The 22357-nt window shown below is 30.9% G+C and overlaps 1 protein-coding gene and 4 non-coding genes across 5 annotated transcripts; 2 read left to right on the top strand and 3 right to left on the bottom strand.

Moving 5' to 3' along the window:
* The first annotated feature begins 5429 nt into the window (after window positions 1-5429).
* TRNAP-UGG (transfer RNA proline (anticodon UGG)) lies at window positions 5430-5503 on the top strand. Its single transcript has one exon. It is a non-coding gene; the product is annotated as a tRNA-Pro (tRNA).
* Window positions 5504-5654: 151 nt separating this feature from the next.
* On the top strand, window positions 5655-5728 carry TRNAW-CCA (transfer RNA tryptophan (anticodon CCA)). Its single transcript has one exon. It is a non-coding gene; the product is annotated as a tRNA-Trp (tRNA).
* A 2614-nt stretch (window positions 5729-8342) lies between these two features.
* TRNAT-UGU (transfer RNA threonine (anticodon UGU)) lies at window positions 8343-8415 on the bottom strand. Its single transcript has one exon. It is a non-coding gene; the product is annotated as a tRNA-Thr (tRNA).
* A 6873-nt stretch (window positions 8416-15288) lies between these two features.
* Window positions 15289-15360, bottom strand: TRNAT-GGU (transfer RNA threonine (anticodon GGU)). The gene has a single exon. It is a non-coding gene; the product is annotated as a tRNA-Thr (tRNA).
* A 2357-nt stretch (window positions 15361-17717) lies between these two features.
* Window positions 17718-19565, bottom strand: LOC146921816 (F-box/FBD/LRR-repeat protein At4g26340-like). The gene is made up of 3 exons (XM_085715089.1): window positions 18774-19565; window positions 18297-18467; window positions 17718-18201 (listed from the first exon to the last, which is right to left on the bottom strand). The coding sequence occupies exons 1-3, from the start codon at window positions 19563-19565 to the stop codon at window positions 17929-17931; spliced, it is 1236 nt and encodes a 411-aa protein (XP_085571215.1). The 3' UTR covers window positions 17718-17928.
* Window positions 19566-22357: the final 2792 nt, after the last annotated feature.

Here is a 22357-nt window from a genome sequence, read left to right on the forward strand (position 1 = left end):
ATTCATAATTGGATCTATGTCCAATGGATCACAACTACCAAGAAAAAGTATTTTGTTTTGGTTCGGCCTGTAATTTTATATGAAATACCGGACAGTATCGATTTTGTAAAACTTTTTCCCCAAGATCTATTCCAGGAAAGAGATAATCTGGAACTCAAAGTTGTCAATTATATTCTTTATGGAAATGGAAAATCCATTCGGGGAATTTCCGACACAAGGATTCAATTAGTTCGGACTTGTTTAGTCTTGAATTGGGATCAAGGCAAAAAAAGTACTTCTATTGAGGAGGCCCCCTCTTCCTTTGTTGAAGTAAGTACAAACGGTTTGATTGAGTATTTTCTAAGAATTGACTTAGTAAAATCGAATACTTCATATATCAGAAAAAGAAATGACCCATCTGGTTTAGGATTGATCGCGGATAATGAATCGGATCGGATCAATATCAATCCATTTTTTTCTATTCATTCCAAGGCAAAAATTAAAAAATCACTTAGCCAAAATCACGGAACTATTCGTATGTTGTTGAATAGAAATAAGGAATGCCGATCTTGGATAATTTTGTCATCATCTAATTGTTTTCAAATAAGACCATTCAACAATGTTAAATATCACAATGGGATAAAAAAAATCCTAAAATTCCAATTAATAATAATAATTCATTAGGCCCTTTAGGGATAGCCCGTCAAGTTGGAAATTTTTATTCACTTTACCGTTTAATAACTCATAATCAAATATCAATAATGAAAAATTTCCAACTTGACAAAATAACGGAAATTTTTCAAGTAATTAAATATTATTTAATGGACGAAAATGATAAAATTTTTAAACCCGATCTAGACAGTAATATCGTTTTGAATCCATTCCATTTGAATTGGTATTTTCTACATCATTATGATTGTGAAAAAACATTTACAATAATTAGTCTTGGACAATTTATTTGTGAAAATATATGTATAGCTAAAATGAAAAATGGACCACATCTAAAACTAAAATCGGGTCAAGTTATAACTGTTCAAATGGATTCTGTAATAATAAGATCGGCTAACCCATATTTGGCGACTCCAGGAGCAACCATTCATGGCCATTATGGAGAAATCCTTTATCAAGGAGATATTTTAGTTACATTCATATATGAAAAATCGAGATCCGGTGATATAACACAAGGTCTTCCAAAAGTGGAACAGATATTAGAAATACGTTCGATTGATTCAATATCGATGAATCTCGAAAAAAGAATTGATGCTTGGAATGAGTGTATAACAAGAATTCTCGGCATTCCTTGGGGATTCTTGATTGGTGCTGAGCTAACTATAGCGCAAAGTCGTATTTCTTTGGTTAATAAAATCCAAAAGGTTTATCGATCCCAGGGAGTACACATCCATAATAGACATATCGAAATTATTGTGCGTCAAATAACATCCAAAGTCTTGGTTTCAGAAGATGGAATGTCTAATGTATTTTTACCCGGTGAATTAATTGGATTATTGCGAGCAGAACGAACTGGGTGTGCCTTGGAAGAAGCAATTTGTTACCGAGCTTTATTATTGGGAATAACAAAAACATCTCTGAATACTCAAAGTTTCATATCCGAAGCGAGTTTTCAAGAAACTGCTAGAGTTTTAGCAAAAGCCGCTCTTCGGGGTCGTATTGATTGGTTGAAAGGTCTTAAAGAGAATGTTGTTTTAGGGCGAATGATACCCGTTGGTACCGGATTCAAAAGAATAATGCACCGTTCACGGTCAACGCAATATAACAAAATTACCTTGAAAAAAAAAAAATTATTCGAAGTAGAAATTCGAAATCTTTTGTTCCATCACAGAAAATTATTTGATTCTTTTCATTTCAAATAATTTTCTGTGATACATTAGAAATATAGGATTGAATGCGCTTTTAGGAAGCATTCAATTCATCCCTTTAAATGCAGTCATTTGATTTGGTAATAAAGTATAATAAATAGAAAAAAATAAATGACCTGATTATATATTAACGGCCAATCGTCTATAAAAGAGAAGGTTCCATCGGAACAATTATTTATTGCTATTTCAGGATACCTGGTCTCGTTTTTTTCACTTTTTTTTAAAAAAAACGTGTGGGGATAAATGACAAAAAGATATTGGAACATAACTTTTGAAGAGATGATGGAAGCTGGAGTTCATTTTGGCCATGATACTCGGAAATGGAATCCTCGAATGGCACCGTTTATATCGGCAAAGCGTAAAGGTATTCATATTACAAATCTTACTCGAACTGCTCGTTTTTTATCAGAAGCTTGTGATTTGGTTTTTGATGCAGCAAGCATGGGAAAACAATTCTTAATTGTTGGTACAAAAAAAAAGCAGCCGATTCAGTAACACGGGCTGCAATAAGAGCTCGATGTCATTATGTTAATAAAAAATGGCTCGGAGGTATGTTAACGAATTGGTATACTACAGAAACGAGACTTCGTAAGTTCAGGGACTTGAGAACGGAGCAAAAGACAGGGAAACTGAACTCTCTTCCAAAAAGAGATGCCGCTATGTTCAAGAGACAATTATCTCATTTGGAAACATATCTGGGTGGCATAAAATATATGACGGGGTTACCCGATATTGTAATAATCGTTGATCAGCAAGAAGAATATACGGCTCTTCGAGAATGTATCACTTTGGGAATTCCAACGATTTGTTTAATCGATACAAATTGTGACCCAGATCTAGCAGATATTTCGATTCCAGCTAATGATGATGCTATAGCTTCAATCCGATTAATTCTTAACAAATTAGTTTTTGCAATTTGTGAGGGTCGTTCTAGCTATATACGAAATTTTTGATTAATAATAAGATAAATAAATTTTTAGATTTGGTTGGGCGGTCATAGATTTATGGAATCGGTTATTATAGCATTACAAAATTTTGCAAAAATAAATATTTTGTGATTAGTAGGTATTCAAAATAGAAAAGGAAATGAAAGTCAAATAAGGAAATGGTTGAATCAAAATAATTCCCTTTCAAGTTATATATATATATTTTTTTTTTAGAGGACAGGGCAATATGAATGTTCTATTATGTTACATCAACACATTAAACAGATTCTATGATATATCTGCTGTCGAAGTAGGTCAACATTTCTATTGGCAAATAGGGGATTTTCAAGTGCATGCTCAAGTACATATTACCTCTTGGGTTGTAATTGCTATCTTATTAATTTCAACCATTCTAGTTGTTAGAAATCCGCAAACTATTCCAACGTCCGGTCAGAATTTCTTTGAATATGTCCTTGAATTCATCCGAGACGTGAGCAAAACTCAGATTGGAGAAGAATATGGTCCGTGGGTTCCGTTTATTGGAAATGCAAATAGCTATATCATAATCATCACTCGTGAGTTGTATGATAAAATAGAATTCATATGAAAAAGTTATCAAAATAAATAAACAACCACGCTCAAAAAAATTATTCTTCTTCACCTATTATCTTTTTTCTTACAACGCAACATCCTCAATAGGATTGTCGTATTTTTCGAAAAAAAAAAATAAATAAATATCAATCCGCATTGAATTTGAGTTTCGATTCAAAATAAAATTTACTTGAAGAGTAACTCTATTTTTTGTTTTTTTTAGAACAGTAGTAGGAGTTCTAGTGATCGACTCGCTTTTTTCATATTTTTTTTTTCATTATTAACAAAAGGTGACGAATTAACAAAAGGTAACAAAGATAAAATACGAGCTTGTTTTATAGCAATCGTAATTAATCGTTGTTGTTTTAAGGTTGATCTATTCACGCGTCTAGATAATATTTTTCCTTGTTGACTAATAAGTCGATAAAGTAAACTCATGTTTTTATAATCAATTCGATCCCCCGATTGGATCGGGGACAAACTCCTACGAAAAGATTGCTTAGATTTAAGAAAGAGTCGCTTAGATTTATCCATGGTTTGTTTATTCCTATACCGAAAATCCCATTTCTTATAAAAAAAGGATTTGTTTTATTTATATTCTTATTTTTTTTTTAATATATCTTATTTTTTTTTTATTTATATTTGTTATATAAGGAAATATATGCTATTTATAGATTGTTATATATATAATTTATAGAATCTAATTTATAGAATTTACCTCCTAAGGGTGACACACAAACAATCCATTTTCTCTATTTCTTTATCTCGACGTGAATCGTATGTTTGCAACAAAAGGGACAGAATTTTCTCAATTCCAATCGACTAGGTGTATTGTGTCGATTCTTTTGAGTAATATATCTAGAAATACCCCTAGATTCCTTATTAACACTCTTTTTATCACAACTGCTACATTCCAAAATAACAGTTATTCGTATATCTTTACCCTTGGCCATGAACCTCCTTTGGTTTTTTTTGATTCACTTAACTCTTCTATTTTAAGATTCGAAGCGAAGAAGAAAAAAGGAACGAAAAAAGTATAAGTTGATAATTCAAAATCAAATTATGAAAGATTTTGTTCCAATTAATTTTATATTAATTTTATATAGTACAGTAATAATTCAGTAATACAATGATTTAGAACTATATTTCAAATCACAGTACAGTATTTCATTTTTCATTTAAATATCTTGTATGATATTATTGACTCGCCCAAGTATTCTATTACAATTCCATTTATGGTCTCACTCTATTATTAAATTCATAGCAATGGAATTGAATTAATACTTCAATTCCATTGAAACCTGGGAAAAACTCCTAATTTCACTGAGGCCAAATCCACCTTTATTAAATTAATTTGCTCTTTTTTTTCGAACTTATTCTAGTCTAATTCGAAAAGAAAAAAAAAACGAACGAAGAGGGATTTAATATTTTATTGGATCTCTAATCTTTGTCACCCCTTCCCGTGCCAATAACTAGAATCAAAAAAAGGGGAATGTCAATGCATCCGGGAATAAACGATTGATTTCTATCAAGAGACCTGCTAGAACCGCGAACCATAGAGTACTTGCCACTGGTGCCACAGAGAGATATGTTTTTAGATCTCGCATTTCAAATCCTCCTTCGTTTTTTTCTTGTAATTTGTAATACATAATAATACAGAATTACATATTACATATAGGAATATGATCAATAATTATACATTCTATTAAAAGAATATTTTTAATTTCTATTAAAAGAATATTTTAAATTATTTTTTTTTTATTATATTTTAATTCTATTATATATATATATTATTATTATACTCTTTATGTTCTTGTTATTATACTCTTTATATTGTTAATATTTATATTATATATCCTATCTATTCTCTGTTTTTAATTTAATTTAATAGAATTAAATTATTCGATAAGAATATTGGTATCAATATCTTATCTTATTTATACGATATATATAAAGTAAAAAAAAAAAAACAGGATATATTCTATATATATATAGAATGGAAAAATGTGGAAAACAAGACAAAAAGTCTTTACAATGACAATGGAAACCAATGTAAAGGGATGTAGCGCAGCTTGGTAGCGCGTTTGTTTTGGGTACAAAATGTCACAGGTTCAAATCCTGTCATCCCTATCCGTAACTAGTAGTTATCGTATCAGCAGTAACAATAGATCAATTGCGACCGATTCAAATTGATACATACTCAATATGAATAGTTCTCCATATTGAGTATGTATGCATGCAAGATCTATTGCCATCGCAAAAAATTATTTATGAAAAGAAAGCGCTCTTAGTTCAGTTCGGTAGAACGCGGGTCTCCAAAACCCGATGTCGTAGGTTCAAATCCTACAGAGCGTGATTCCGCCCCATTCTTCTTAGATTGAGAATGACACTTAAATCTTAAATATTCAATAATGGGATAACAGTCTAATCAAAAGTTTTAATTTGATCTACTGTGAATTAGTATTCAAACAAAGAAATGGGAGGTCAATAAACAAGAGAGATGTTACTTAAATCAAATATCCAACTGATCACCACGTCGATATTGTAAATATGCCGTTACAAATAATCCAGCCAAAGTAATAGGAATTAGACCTAACACGATTCCAAATAGAGAAACTTCAATCATTTGAGTTTGGTTGAAAGGAAAAAAAGTGGGGGTAATATCTATCCTTAAATAGGAATCTGTATTGACCGTGAATCTCAATGACCAAGAATTGGCAATTGACACGATAAGGAACTATAGAATATCTAAAAAATTCCAAAATTTACAATTCATCTCAAAATTTCAAATCAAATAAGTCGTATCTTATTCAGACTAATAAAAAGACCCGCGGTTATTGTTAAAACTGCTAGTAGAAAACCGAAATAACTGGTTATAGTGGGCATAAGGAAACTAGATGAAATATGTTCTTTTTATACATATGTTTATAAAGCACTTTCCTAAGTTTCCATTTATTTTTGAGATAAAAATAGGAAAATAACCAAAAAATACCACTTGAAAGATACAATTGAAAATAATTGATTCATGAATCAATTATTACGGACAAACAAAACTAAAAATATAGTTACATAGGTACGAAATCAATTCATCATCTGTGACATCTACCCATCCTGTGATTCCAAATCAACAGATTTATTGATCAACTCGTGAGTTGAGTAAACTAATCGAATAAATATTGAAAAAGTTACGTGGGAGCTATTAACATTTTAATCATATTTGCTGTGATGTTCATGAATAGTTCCGAATATTACCAAGATTTTAATCTTTGGACTGTTGGGGATGGAATTACTTTGATAGTTTGTACAAGTATTTTTGTTTCACTAATAACTATTATTCCAGATACTTCATGGTACGGAATTATTTGGACTACAAGACCAAATCAGATTATTGAGCAAGATTTACTAGTCAACAAATTGGAATTCATTTATCAACCGATTTTTTTCTTCCATTTGAACTAATTTCAATAATTCTTTTAGTTGCTTTGATAGGTGCAATTGTCGTAGCTCGCCAGTAAGAAATCTTAATAGAATTAGTAATATAAATCAAGATTTTTTTTTTTCAATTCTATGTTATGTATAAACTCTTTTTTTTTTATTGCCAATATATTCTTTTGTTCCAGACTTGGTATATTCTTTAGTCAATTGAATCTGTTGAATTGTTGTTCATATTGAAATGAATCAAAATTAATAAGGAGTTGGTCAATGATGCTCGAACATGTACTTGTTTTGAGTGCCTATTTATTTTCTATTGGTATCTATGGATTGATCACGAGCCGAAATATGGTTAGAGCCCTTATGTGTCTTGAACTTATACTGAATGCAGTTAATATAAATCTCGTAACTTTTTCTGATTTTTTTGATAATCGCCAATTAAAAGGAAATATTTTTTCAATTTTTGTTATAGCTATTGCAGCCGCTGAAGCAGCTATCGGACTGGCTATTGTTTCCGCAATTGCTCGTAACAGAAAATCAACCCGTATCAATCAATCGAATTTGTTGAATAAATAGCCTTAATTAATCATAATTAATAAAAAAAATTCAATTCAAATAGTGAGTGTAATATTTATCAATTCAAATTAATATGTATTCTACACAACTTATGATCATGTTTGCATTGCCTAAATCATAAGAAATCAAAGTATCCTGGTCCTCTTCTATTCCTTCTTCTAAATTTATCTAGACATCTTTTTTGATTAACAATTAACAATATTCTAACAAATCATTGATTCATCTGGTATATAAATATATGATTCATTTACGAGTTTACTAGATCGATAATTTTCATTTTTTATGTTCAAAAATTACTATAGATACAATGTCACATTCAGTAAAGATTTATGATACATGTATAGGATGTACTCAATGTGTCCGAGCTTGTCCCACAGATTTATTAGAAATGATACCTTGGGATGGATGTAAAGCTAAGCAAATAGCTTCTGCCCCAAGAACAGAGGACTGTGTTGGTTGTAAGAGGTGTGAGTCCGCTTGTCCGACGGATTTCTTAAGTGTTCGGGTTTATTTAGGGCCTGAAACAACTCGAAGTATGGGTCTAGCTTATTGATACGTTTCAAAAAACACCACACGAATACGTTTTTTTACTGGCAAAAACCCGTGCTCAAAAAAATATTTTGTATTTTTTTTGAGCACGGGCTTTTCTGGCCCAAGTGTATCTTATTTTTATGACGAATTATTTTCCTTGGTTAACAATAGTTGTAGTTTTCCCAATAGCCGTAGGTTCCTTAATTTTCTTATTCCCTCATAGGGGAAATAAGGTAATTAGGTGGTATAGCAGAAAGATTCGATCAGTATCCGAATTTTATTCTATTGTATATCTATCTAAATAAATAGAAAATAAAAAAAGAAGGTTATTTTCTTGATTTGTTCTAGAGAAATGGAACTCCCATTTTTTTTTCCTAAAATAAAAAGAGATTATCCCTTATGTCAAAAATGAAAACAAATAGAGAAAAAAAGCCGGCTATCGGAATCGAACCGATGACCATCGCATTACAAATGCGATGCTCTAACCTCTGAGCTAAGCGGGCTCTCATAACACAAATTGTGGATTTATCGGAATTATTTCCTAAACTACTGGGATCTTAGTTATTAATTGTGTTATATGTTTTATATTAGCTCTTCATAACCAAATTACTATATCATAATCATAATCAAATAAATACAAACATAGAAAAAATATAAACTATCCAATAGTTATTATTTATTTGATATTTTAGTATATATCCTAAAAATCAGAATAATTTTAAGCTAAGAATTTTAATTAATAGTTAAATAGAATACTATATTAATAGTTAAATAGAATACTATTTTGATCGATTTATCAAATAATTTTGATCAATAAAACAATATCGTCATTTTAATTCGTATAGTCAAATTCTCTTTTTTGTTTTGAATTCCATTTTATTCATTTTTTGAATATTTTTGCTTCTTTATTTCGATTATTTTAATATTTCAAGAATAATATAGAATAGAATTCATATTTTCATCGAATCTATATGAATATCTAAATATAGATATGTATTTATCCCGATATCCTGATTATTAGATAGGAAGATTATTTGTTTCTATATATATTCTTTATATATTCTTTAATATTATATATTCTTTAATATTCTAGAATTAGAATACCTTAAAATAAAATTCTATATAAAAACTCTATATAAATAGATATAGAAATAAATAGATATAGAAAATAGTAAAGAGTATATGGAATACTATCTTAAAATTAAAATTTCTATTTTAAATAGTCTCATTTTTTAGAATTTTAAATAATGACTAATTAGATTACAGTAAACATTAATTTATATTACAAAATTCGTATGCATTAAGATGAACTATGTATAATATAAAAAAGAATGTATCGATAGAAATTTGATATTTCTATTGAATTTCTAAATGAATGTCAAATTTGAAATTAATAAATAGATTTTTGATTTTCGTTTTGTTATTATAAGGTCTGTATCTGTCTGCTCTAAGGAAAAAAAAAATCGAACGTTAGAGTATCCTAAATACTCTCAAAAAATCAAAGAAGGAGGGACATATAAAATAGAGATAAATGTAGTATATATCTCTGTATATTGAATTGCGAATACACAGATAATAGAATCATTTCTGATTCGACTAAATATGGCTATCTGATATAGATGAAAGAAAATCAATCAAACAAATAGAAGGAAATTTTTCCAAAAATGGGAGTAGGTTTCTAATAAATTCAACAGTTCCATCATATAATTCTCATAATACAAATGAAAAAACATCCTAATGAGATATGATATCAATCTCAAAGAAAAAAACGGGGGATATGGCGAAATTGGTAGACGCTACGGACTTAATTGGATTGAGCCTTGGTATGGAAACTTACCAAGTGAAAACTTTCAAATTCAGAGAAACCCTGGAATTAAAAATGGGCAATCCTGAGCCAAATCCTTCTTTCCGAAAACAAATAAATAAAAGTTCAGAAAGTTAAAATCAAAAAAGGATAGGTGCAGAGACTCAATGGAAGCTGTTCTAACAAATGGAGTTGACAACATTTACTCTTTCAATAGAATAATATTGATTGATCAAATCAGTCACTCCACCATAGTCTGATGGATCTTTTGAATAACGGATTAATCAGACGAGAATAAAGATAGAGTCCCATTCTACATGTCAATACCGACATCAATGAAATTTTTAGTAAGAGGAAAATCCGTCGACTTTAGAAATCGTGAGGGTTCAAGTCCCTCTATCCCCAAAAGCCCATTTAATCCGCTATTTGTGCAACTTAACTATTTGTCTTTTAAGTTAATTAAGGAAGTTTATTTAGTGAATTAAATTCGCGCTCTTTTTTGTTTGTCCATTATTTCACTACGTATCTATTTCGATAGAAACAATAAACAATAAGAAATGGGACTCTAGGAAAAGACAAATTATCCATCCTAGAATCCGGTTTTCCCTATTTCTACTTTACTTAATATAATATTCTCTGCCTATTTTTTTTTAGGTTTAGTATCGAGTGGAATTTAATTCTATTACAATAGAAAAGGATTAATTTATTTCTATTCTAGCGCATTGAAATGTGAAAACAGCGACATAATCATATGTTCGAATTAATTGTAGAGTTGAAAAAAAAAAGACAAGAACCAAAGTAAAATACTCTTCTTTACAAGATACATACTATGACTGACTAGTTCTACGGTACAAGGAATTCTTTAAATAGAGGAGAAAAAAACTAGAAAAACCAAAAGGTCTTTCCATAATTTATCAACAAAAATTTAGTTCTTTATTACCAGCTTAATAGGTTGATAAATCCACATACCTAAAAATTCATTTCGGACAATTGAACCTTTTCAAATTGTTTCTTTTTAAGAACCAAAAAGATTTGTGCCAAAATAATAGATGCCAAGAAGAACAACAGACCTTGTACACGTAACGGATCTTGAAGCACTATTTCTGCATCCCCCTGACCAAATCCACCCACATTAGGATTACTCGTTAATGGTTGATCAAGTTTGATAGATTCACCCTCTGAAACAAGAAGTTCTGGTCCTGGCGGTATAATATCAATCACTTCACGTCCATCCGATGCATCCACTATCGTTATTTCGTATCCACCTTTTTCTTTTCGTATAATTTTATTTACTATACCTGTTGCTGTAGCATTATAAACATTATTATTACTCTTGCTCCCGTCGGGATAAATCTGACCCCTTCCCCTATTCCCGCCTACGTATATAGGATATTTTAAGAAGTGAACATCTCTCTTAGTAGCGGGATCTGGAGAAAGAATAGGAAAGGTAATTTCACTATATTTCTTCCCAGGAACGGGGCCTACCACAAGAATATTTTTTTTTGTGGGACGATAGCTTTGAAAAGACAAATTACCTATTTTTTCTTTAATCTCGGGCGAAATACGATCAGGAGGGGCCAATTCAAAACCCTCTGGTAAAATAAGAACAACACCTACATTCAAAGCCCCTTTTTGACCATTAGCAAGAACTTGTTTAACTTGCATATCATAAGGAATTCGAACAACATGTAGCCGATAATAGCGGAGCCCGCGAATTGATGTGTATTCGAATCATAGGAGCTAGTAATCGACGGTATGCTTATATTGGTGACATTGTTGTTGCTGTAATCAAAAAAGCAGTACCAAATTCATCTTTAGAAAGATCTGAAGTGATCAGGGCTGTAATTGTACGTACTTGTAAAGAACTAAAACGTAGTAATGGTATAATAATAAAGTATGATGATAATGCGGCGGTTCTCATTGATAAAGAAGGAAATCCAAAAGGAACTCGAATTTTTTCCGCAATAGCCCGAGAATTGAGACAGTTAAATTTCACTAAAATAGTTTCATTAGCACCCGAGGTATTATAATACGAGATCGTGATATATATATATTATTTAGGACTGGAATGAATAGGAAGGAAATCGATTTGAATCTATATTTGAATAGAAGTGAAATAGATTCATAAATATATTAGATCTCACTTATATACCTTATATACTTGTGTAATGATTATTCTATAATTATGAATATTTATATTAAGATTATTATATCTTATCTTATCTTATATCTTATCTTCTTATATATCTTATAAATATGAAAAGTATACATATTGATAAGTTATTAGAAATAGTAAGTCATTATATTATTAATATTTTTAAAACGAAATAAGAATAATAATAGATCAAAAAAAAAAAAGAAAAAGGAATGAAATCTATCTATATATATTGAATTGAATATATATATATAGATAGATTCAAAATAAAAATTCGAATTCAGAATTCTATATTCTATTTGTATTTTTTTATATACTTTAATACAAAATACAAATCGAATTCTGAATTCGATATAATATTATCTATATAGTTTAGAATAGGTCATTCATTTTCTTTCTATCTTTTTTTAGTTTTAGAATATTCTATATTATAGATTTACATTATACTGATTAGACTAATTAGTTAGACTAATTAGAATAATATTTTCTATCTATATATAGATAGAGTATTATTATATTCTCATATTCAATATTAGATATTTTATTGAATCAAAAAAAAAAAAAAAAACAGGAGCACGTTTATTATATCGAAAGTAAGGAGCAATAATCTATCGTGGGTAAAGATACTATCGCTGATATGCTAACTTTGATACGCAATGCTGACATGAATAGAAAAAGAACGGTTCAAATACCACTTACTAATATCACCGAAAACATTGTGAAAATACTTTTACGAGAGGGTTTTGTTGAAAACGTTAGAAAACATCGAGAAAGCAACAAATACTTTTTAGTTTTAACTCTACGGTATAGAAGAAATAGGAAAGAATCGTATAAAACTTTTTTAAATTTAAAAAGGATCAGTACACCTGGTCTACGAATCTATTCTAACTATTAACAAATTCCGAGAGTTTTAGGAGGAATGGGGATTGTAATTCTTTCTACTTCTAGGGGTATAATGACAGATCGAGAGGCTCGATTAGAAAGAATCGGCGGCGAAGTTTTATGTTATATATGGTAATGGTAAATTTGCCGATATCCGATTTGATTTCTATGAAAAAATTATATACATTATTGTAAATGGAGTAGAGAAGTAATGGATTTCTACTATTACTCCTGATACTCCTGATACATTAGTGAATGTGTCAAGAGGATTTAACTAGAATAGAAATAAAAATTCATGAAGATTAAATTACTGAATAACTTCTGAGGGTATGTTCCAGCTTGCTTTAGAGAAATAGAATTTAAATAAGATTCTAGGCTATGTTTAAAAAAAATTGGACGTACTTAATGTATACGACCGGTAAAGGAGAAAAAGGAAGTATAAGTCACTTAAATTTAATTTTTTAACTTTAACATGTTTTTTAGGAGGCACAATTATAATGTAAGGAAAACCTATTTTCTTCCAATATATAGATTTGGCATTAAATTTTAGTTAAGGAGTTAAATTCAAAATATGAAAGTAGGAGCCACAGTTGACGATATGATGAAAAGAGCTGTATTTGCTAGAGAATTGGGCGTGCCTATCGTAATGCATGACTACTTAACCGGTGGATTCACTGCAAATACTACCTTGGCTCACTATTGCCGCGATAATGGTCTACTTCTTCATATCCACCGTGCAATGCATGCAGTTATTGATAGACAGAAAAATCATGGTATGCACTTTCGTGTATTAGCTAAAGCGTTACGTATGTCAGGTGGAGATCATATTCACGCTGGTACTGTAGTAGGTAAACTGGAAGGAGAAAGGGATATTACTTTAGGTTTTGTTGATTTACTACGTGATGATTTTATTGAAAAAGATAGAAGTCGCGGTATTTTTTTCACTCAGGATTGGGTTTCTTTACCTGGTGTTCTGCCTGTTGCTTCGGGTGGTATTCATGTTTGGCATATGCCTGCTCTGACCGAGATATTTGGAGATGATTCTGTACTTCAATTCGGTGGAGGAACTTTAGGACACCCTTGGGGAAATGCACCTGGTGCCGTAGCGAATCGAGTAGCTCTGGAAGCATGTGTACAAGCTCGTAATGAGGGACGTGATCTTGCTCGTGAGGGTAATGAAATTATCCGTGAAGCTACCAAATGGAGTCCTGAATTAGCTGCTGCTTGTGAAGTCTGGAAGGAGATCAAATTTGAATTCCCAGCAATGGATACTATTTGATTTGAATTCCCATCAATGGATACTTTGTAATCCAGTAATTATCATTCGTTCTATTGTCTTATGACTCGTAAATCCGATAAATAAATTTTTTAAAGAACTATTCCAGAAACAAATGAAATGATCGCTTTTATCACTTTTTTTTGTTACCAGCAGATCCCCAGACATACTACTCTCCTTTTATCAAATAATATTAAATAATATTATTCTTGAATCTTGTTCGTGAAATAATAAAAAAAAAAGTTTTATATATTCTTCTAATTTGTATGTCTAGGAAACTACTATAGAATCCTATTTTTACTTTGTATTTTACTTTAATTTCTTTTATTGTCCTCTTTAGTTGTATTTTTCTTTCGTTCAGATTAAAAAAATTACAAAGTATACCTTTTTTGCAGATCGAGGTAAGAAATTCGAATATTTTTTTATCTATCTATTTTTTCTATCTATCAGATTTTTTAATATTGTATGGAGTTTTATTAAAAATAATAGATTCTAAGTGAAAGTTTCGTCCATTAATTGCTTTAAAAATCTAGTATGCATAGATATGAAAATGAAATATTGGATACTCGAAGTCATGATTTGATGGATTTTTCTATTTTTTTTTTATAGATATCTCATATCTTAAAGAAATAATAGAAATGTAATTTGATCTTTTCTTGTATTCGGAAAAAAGATATTTTGAAAGTAAAATTATGTTGGAACTTAGAATAGAATAAACCCTTCTGCGTGGAGAAGAGGAGTATCAATTGATTCCTAGGAACAATAAGATTTAATCCGAAATATTGACAGATTCTTGCGGAGTCCGAACGAAAGAGATATTAAAAACAAAAAAGATCCACTGTTCGAATTTCATTTCTATCCAATTTGAATATCAGAATAGTGGATATAGTTATGATTCAATAGGTTAGGTCCACTTACTTTTTTTTAGAATCTTTCCCTTTTTTTGATTGGAATAATAGAAAATAGGATAGGAATATCTTACAATTAAAGGAAATATCACAGTCTAAAAAAATAGATATATAGAAAAGAATACTCTTTCACTTTCTAACTAGAATGAGTTTACTCTATTCGAATTCATTCGAATGATAACAACAATTTAATAGAATAAAAAATCGATTTTTTTAATGAAATTCAACTATTCCTTAGTTTTTTTTTACAAAGAGAAACTTCTTACAAATATCAAGAATATCTCTATTCTTCCTTCAAATCGGAATATTACTGTTGTCATTTATATTACTGTTGTCATTTTTTGACAAAAAAGCCCCTTATCGGATTTGAACCGATGACTTACGCCTTACCATGGCGTTACTCTACCACTGAGTTAAAGGGGCTCCATTTGAGTCAATTCCCGAATAAGGAACCATCCAATATGGATATGAGAATTATTGATTTTATTTTTTATACCTTCAGCAAAAAGAAAATCCAAAAATAAGATTCGCCCCCTTTTCTAAATTTCATTAGGGGGCCCCTTTACGAAACACGTCAACACTCTAATTATCGTAAAATGATGCACCTATTGCATAATTAAGACGGATTCCCTTGTTCGACAAAAGATCCTTTTATATACAATAATGGTATTGTAGCGGGTATAGTTTAGTGGTAAAAGTGCGATTCGTTCTATGGATCCCTTAATAGTTAAGGGGTCCCTTGCGTGATTCATATCACGATCAAAAACTTTATTTCTTACTTAAAGAGATTTAATCCTTTATACCTCTCAACGAACGATTCGAGGAATAACATACATTATCGTAATTTGTATACAATTTAGATTAGAATTGATTCTAAAATTATGAAACATAAGTTTTTGCAATTGGATCCCGAATCCAAATTTTTGTATAAATTCTCCTCACCACACAAGGCACACATGGAAGCCGCATGATCTCTCAACACTGTGTCTCGAGAGCATCTGTTGCTTGCGAATTTTGAAGCATTCACATCATATTAAGGCATGAGCGCTTCTATGACACCTTCTAAGCAGCAAAAGTAATTGATTCAGTAATTGATCAAGAGTGGGGAATAAGAGTAGGTGATGTAATGTGTTGGTGATGAGAGTATGGAGAAGAAGTCATTTCCAATGATAGTGGAGTTGTTAAATGAATTAAGATTGAAACTTGATCTCACAAGACGAATAAATGATAGACTCTAACTGCAGTTGAAGAAAATGATAGCCACTTCTTGGATTGTAAGTACAGATGGGCAATTTGGATGCATATTATAGGTTTAAGGGTCCATGGTTCAACCGGATCAAACTGCAGTTGAATTATGATTCTCTCTTTTGTAAATTAGCATACTTATTTCCATTTGCATTCACCTAATTAATTATTTGCCCTAACGTTAACCAAGATTCAATCAAACCAAAGAATTAAGAATATCTCATGTTGCAGAACAAACACCAAACTCATCGTAGCACAACCAAAAACTATAACAGAAGCCATACAGATTTGAATTTCACTGTACAATAAGTCAACCATAAAAGTTACTAGCACAGAATCTCAAGGTAATTAGGAGCACTTCTAATGAGTGATTTGAATTATTATCATTATAACATTGTTGGTTTAATAGAAGCTTTAAGAAAATTTCTCCTGAAAAAGCTAGCATTGGATCCATTGTACGGTATCAAGATCTAGGTTGAACTAAGATGGAAAGAAATCCAATCAACAATTTTCAAGTTTGGTTGAAAAACGTTTAAAATCCATTGGTTGTGGAAATATTAGAGAATTTTTTGCTGAAATAACAGAAGAAGAAAAAAAATTGATTAAAAAAAAAAAATATGATGGAACAACAAAAGAAACTTAGAAAATGTACTCAATAAAAATCTGTTTTAAATAAGTAAATATGAGCAGATACCAGATCCTGAAAAAAAAATTGGGTTAAATATGTTTTTGGTCCCTATAAATATACCAACTTTTCGTTTTAGTCCCTCTAAAACTTTCCTTCAACTTTTAGTCCCTATAAAATTTTCAATCACTACTTTTGGTCCTTATTTTTAAGTAATTTTTTGTATTTTTTAATGAAATTGTGCAGAAATGTATAGAATATTGTAAAAATCACTCCCAAAAATAATTAGAATTTTTTAACAAAACATGAATTAAATATGAATTTTTTACCGCCAAAAATATAAAAATTCATATTAAATTCATGTTTTGGTAAAAAATTCTAATTTTTTTTGGGAGAGATCCTTATAATATTATACATTTTTCTGCAAAATTTGATTTAAAAATATGAATTCTACATATGAGTTTACTTTAAAATAGGGACCAAAAGTAGTGATTGAAAATTTTTTAGGGACTAAAAGTTGAAGGAAAATTTTAGAGGGACTAAAATGAAAAGTTGGTATATTTATAGGGACCAAAAACATATTTAACCCAAAAAAATTCCATGCTATAACAACAAATGAAACTTAGAAAATTATGCTCAAAACATATGATGGACCAGATCTAATTTTAACAGACAGTTGGTGTTAATAAGTAAACAATGCAAGCATGAAAATTTTCCAAGAATGATAAGTTGGTCGACGAATTGAAGAATACCAGTGATAATATAACAGAAAAAGAAGCCATGGAGAATATTGTGCGCACGCTAAGAAGTCGAATCAATTACATTACACCCAAGCAGCAACTCTAGAGTCAAAATATCTAAACACATCGAGATTAAATGGTTAAATGAGTGATTTGTGCAAAGGAATGTAGACTGCAATCAAAGAGGCAATGTATCTTTTCAAAACAAATCCAATACTCAATGTCACAAATGCATAGTATATAGCAGCAGTAGCCACAAATGGTTCTACTCAAACATACATTACATAGATATCAAGTGCAACCTAGAATTGGAGGAACATTAATTTGTATAAGGAGACCAAATCTATATCGTCCAAACCTATATCTAAGAACTAGAAACATTCATATCACTTCCAGCTTACATGTGGGAGAGATTGTAGGACAGGAGGCTAAATCTTCTGAAAAATGGGGGCTCCCCATTGGTTTCAGGTCAAGAGTACGGAAAATGGTCATAACTTGTAAGAGTCTCGCATTCAGCAAAATGTATGTTGCAAATCGAAAATCAGCTTCAAAAGCTTCATAGTTTTCAATTCTACATGTTGTTAGGCGTGACGTGACACATTCAGGAACATGACATGGGTATTTCCAATCCGCTTTGGTTGATGAATCTGTTGACTGTAAATGAAACAAAATAGGATTTGTAAAAAGACACGAAGAAAAGAGAAGAACAAGTAGAAACTAGTGATTATCCATTGTTGTGACAAACAAACCTTTCCAATTTTAAGAGCTTGAAGTTTGGGACAATACTGTAGCATTTCCATAACCTCTTCCCAATTATGAATGTATTGAGTCCAACAAAGTCGAAGGTCGGTTAAGTTTTCAAACATAGGAAATCCTTTGCAATATGAATTGATTTCTTCATTGTCAATAATCTTTCCCATCTGCACAGTACCATAAGAATTATAAAAACAAACTAAATGGAACATCATCAATTTTAGCATTCTAGTCCTTAAAATTATAACGATTTGTCAATTTAGTTCTTCAAGTTTATGAAATAGAAATTTAGTTCTATCAATTTAGTTAAATTTTTAGATTTGGGTATTGCTGCATAGAGATAAACCTAAATCAATTAAATTGAATTAGAATGAGGACTGAATTGACAGATCCTTATGATTTCAATGATTAGAATGTTGAGTTAATGTAATAATATAATATTGATGATAAATGAGGATGTATCGTTATCATACCCCAATTACTTGTAGAGCCTGGACATTATAGAGTGCTCTTAACGGAACCTCGAATAAACAGATACTGGCCGCGACCAACTTAGACAGGGTTTTAATGCACCCTTTCGCTGGAACACCGCCATTTTCTTCAATAGTTGAAACGCTTGGCTTTACTAAAATTGTAATTAAATATTCCAATTTCGGGCATCCAGAAAGGAGTTTCATGAAATCCACCCTATCTTGGAAACGAACTGAAATCAGATGTAGGGTTTTCAACAAAGGAAGATGAACAGAACAATCAAACATATCGGCCACATGAATATCTGCCAAACTCAGAACCACAAGTGTTCTGCAGCAGAAAATGGTAGGTGCCAAAGGATTTTCAAACAAGTATAGATTGAGATACTCAATGCGGCGTCGTTTTGCTGCTTCAACCCATTTGTCGATACTGAAACAATCAGCCTTAGCATCCCAGAGGCTGGAACAACACTTGAGTGTAAAAGATTTGAGGGTACGGTCCTGAGAGCGTGTGGAAAACATAACGGCGTCCAACATATGGCGGAACTGAATCAAGTCCTCTTCATTTTTCACGCCTTTATCATCGATGTCGATATCGGAGAGTGAGTGGCACAACGGTAGCCATCTCTTCGAGAGAACGGTGGTTCTGAAAGCATCTTTGATTGGAAGAAAAGAGATTATGTGAGTTAGTATATCATCGGGGAAATTATTGATGGTGTTTGTATCTACCGTTGCCGAATGCGATGTCGACGTTTTCTTCCTCTTACTACTATTTATTTTATTTTCCTTTTCCATGGAATGGAACGGGTTCTTCATAGAACAAGCGATGTATTGCGTTGAAGAAACAAAGTTTTTGAAGAGGGGGAAACAAACCCTTATTTTTGTTTGGGTTGGGTGGGTCCGATTAGCCTTCTAATATAAATTACAAAAACTACTAATTTCACACTCCATAGTTACAAAATACACTCATGTTGTTTTTCTTAAAAAAAAAAAAAAATACTATTGGCTAAATTATCCTTAACTCCATATCACTTTTATTAGAATATAAAATATTCACTGTATAAATTATTAGAATATAAAACGTAATTGAATTGAGTTTGTTTAAGATATAAAACCTTGTAATTTACATATATTATGTAAATGAAGTTTACATAAATGTATTTGAATTGATTTTACCTAATCATGACTAAATTAAATAGAAAGGTTAGTGTGGTAGTGTGTGTATAAAAATCGAGGGAGTAAAACTATGCACAAATTTAATCTCTCCTAAAAAAATTAGAATTTTTTAACAAAACATGAATTTAATATGAATTTTTATATTTTTTAATGTTAAAAATTCATATTTAATTTGTGTTTTGTTGAAAAATTCTAATTTTTTTTTTGGGAATTTTTTTTAGAATATTTTACACATTTCTGCACAATTTCATTAAAAAAATACAAAAATTAAATTAAAAATAGGGACCAAAAGTAGTGATTGAAAATTTTATAGGAACTAAACGTTGAAGAAAAATTTTAGAGGGACTAAAACGAAAAGTTGGTATAATTATAGGGACCAAATACATATTTAACCCAAAAAAAAAAAAAAACTCTATTTTCACCACCCATTTTATCACACACTTTCTTTTTAAATGAAATAAACAGTTGTTAATTTTTTTTTATAATACTTATTAGTATAACTTGTTTTCTTTACTGGTTTACTTTTTTGTTGGTGGTCGAGGTTTGAACTCCAAACCTTGCATATATTATGCACTATCCTTATCAATTGAGTTAAGCTCACGAGGACTCTTTACTAGTTTATTTAGTAACAATGCATCATTTTCTTGTAAGAATTATGCAATTGCATTATGAGTGCTAAAAATACTTTATTTTTTCTTAAAAAAAAAAACCTATTTTCAACACCTACTTTATCAGACTTTCGTGTTAAAGGAATTAAACACTTGTCAATTTTTTTAATAATACTTATTAGTTTAATTGATTTTTTTTACTTTCTGTCAAAAAAAAATTGATTTTTTTACTATTCCACTTAGTTAAAACATAATCAATTATTGTCATCTTGTAATGTTAAATCTTACTATAATAAACATTGACATAGTATGATTAAAAAATTGTGAGATCACTTATTTGTTGCGACATAGAGTATATTAAATATTAAGATTTCCTTATGTATTTTCTTTTCATTCTCTTCTTCCATGTGCAAAGCTCTCAGTTTCCCACTTTTATACGTGAGCATTCATAGTGCAATGTTGGATCTTGTGTTGGGGGTCTGCTGCAATAACTTGACAAGAAGATGATGACGATGAACAAGATGAAGTGTGCACATAAATTCCAAAGATTGTTGTATATCTTGATTGTTGGGAAGAGGTTGTTGCACTTGAAACCTGAAAAGTTTAATGTTTATGCATGTAAAACTCAAAGCGTATGGGGTTGCCATACTAACCTTAGGTTCGATTAACCCCCACTGTTGAGTAACTGAATTTTCATGGAGAATAAAGAAGAAAAGAGAAAAAACAAACTGAAAAATGATGTGTATATTTCATTGCTTAAGCATGAGTTACAATGATAGTGTATGCTAAGCTACTGTGAACTCTATCTCATAGTATCATGTCCTCAATTGTAACAAACTCTCAGAGTTAGTTACAGCTTACTTTATCACTAGGGTTCTTAATAACTTGTGGACTAAGTAACTGTGCCCTAGCGTGTTCTTCTTCCTTATTGGCTAGCAGACTTGATTCTAACTCTTCTGTATCCTGTTTCAATAGCTTCCCACAAGCTGAAGCATGATAGATGTTGATCATCCCAAGCTTGGAAATGAAAGTAGTAAACTTAGGGGGTGGTAGAGGTTTTGTCAAGAAATCTGCAAGTTGCTCATCAGTGGAGATAGGAAGCAGTTTTAGAATACCCTTCTGCACCTTTTCTCTAACAAGGCGACAATCTATTTCAATATGTTTTGTCCTTTCATGGAACACTAGATTGGATGCTATGTGTATACCACTTTGACTATCACAATATAGAACTGGTTGTTTTCTGCAGATGATGTTGAGATCTGTCAAAAGATATAGAAGCCATTGGAGTTCATAGGTTGCAGTAGACAAAGCTCTGTACTCAGCTTCAGATGAAGATCTAGATACAGTGGCTTGTTTCTTGGCACGCCATGAAACAAGAGAAGAACCTAAAAAGAAACAGAAACATGTTGTGGATCTTCTGGAATCAAGACACATCCTGCCCAGTCAGCATCTACATAACCCAAAATCTGCATCTGATTTTCTGGGGAAAAATAATCCATGGCCAGGGTTTTGTTTAAGGTATCTGATGACCCTGCAAGTAGCTTTGTAGTGTGCAATAATTGGTGCATTTAAGAAATGGCTTAATTGTTGAGTGGCTAAGGTTATGTCTGGTCTTGTAGTGTTTAGATATAACAATATCTAAACAATAAGCCGCCTGTAGCAAGACACATCAGCAAAAGGTTTGCTATTGTCTTGATGCAATTTTGTGGATGTATCTAAGGGTGTGTTAGCAGGTTTAGATCCCAATAAGCCAGAGGAATCTAAAAGGTCCAGACAGTACTTTCTTTGTGAGACATTGATGCC

This window comes from Medicago sativa, chromosome 5 (assembly GCF_051527215.1).
Source record: "Medicago sativa cultivar Bolivia chromosome 5, Bolivia_mono, whole genome shotgun sequence".
NCBI lineage: Eukaryota > Viridiplantae > Streptophyta > Magnoliopsida > Fabales > Fabaceae > Medicago > Medicago sativa.

Excerpts from the sequence above, each read along its gene's own strand:
- LOC146921816 (XM_085715089.1), bottom strand. The coding sequence starts at position 19,565 with ATGGAAAAGGAAAATAAAATAAATAGTAGTAAGAGGAAGAAAACGTCG. Across the intron at positions 18,468-18,773 it reads AGGCTCTACAAGTAATTGGG|ATGGGAAAGATTATTGACAA; the intron begins GTATGATAACGA and ends GGTACTGTGCAG. Across the intron at positions 18,202-18,296 it reads AAGCTCTTAAAATTGGAAAG|TCAACAGATTCATCAACCAA; the intron begins GTTTGTTTGTCA and ends TTTCATTTACAG.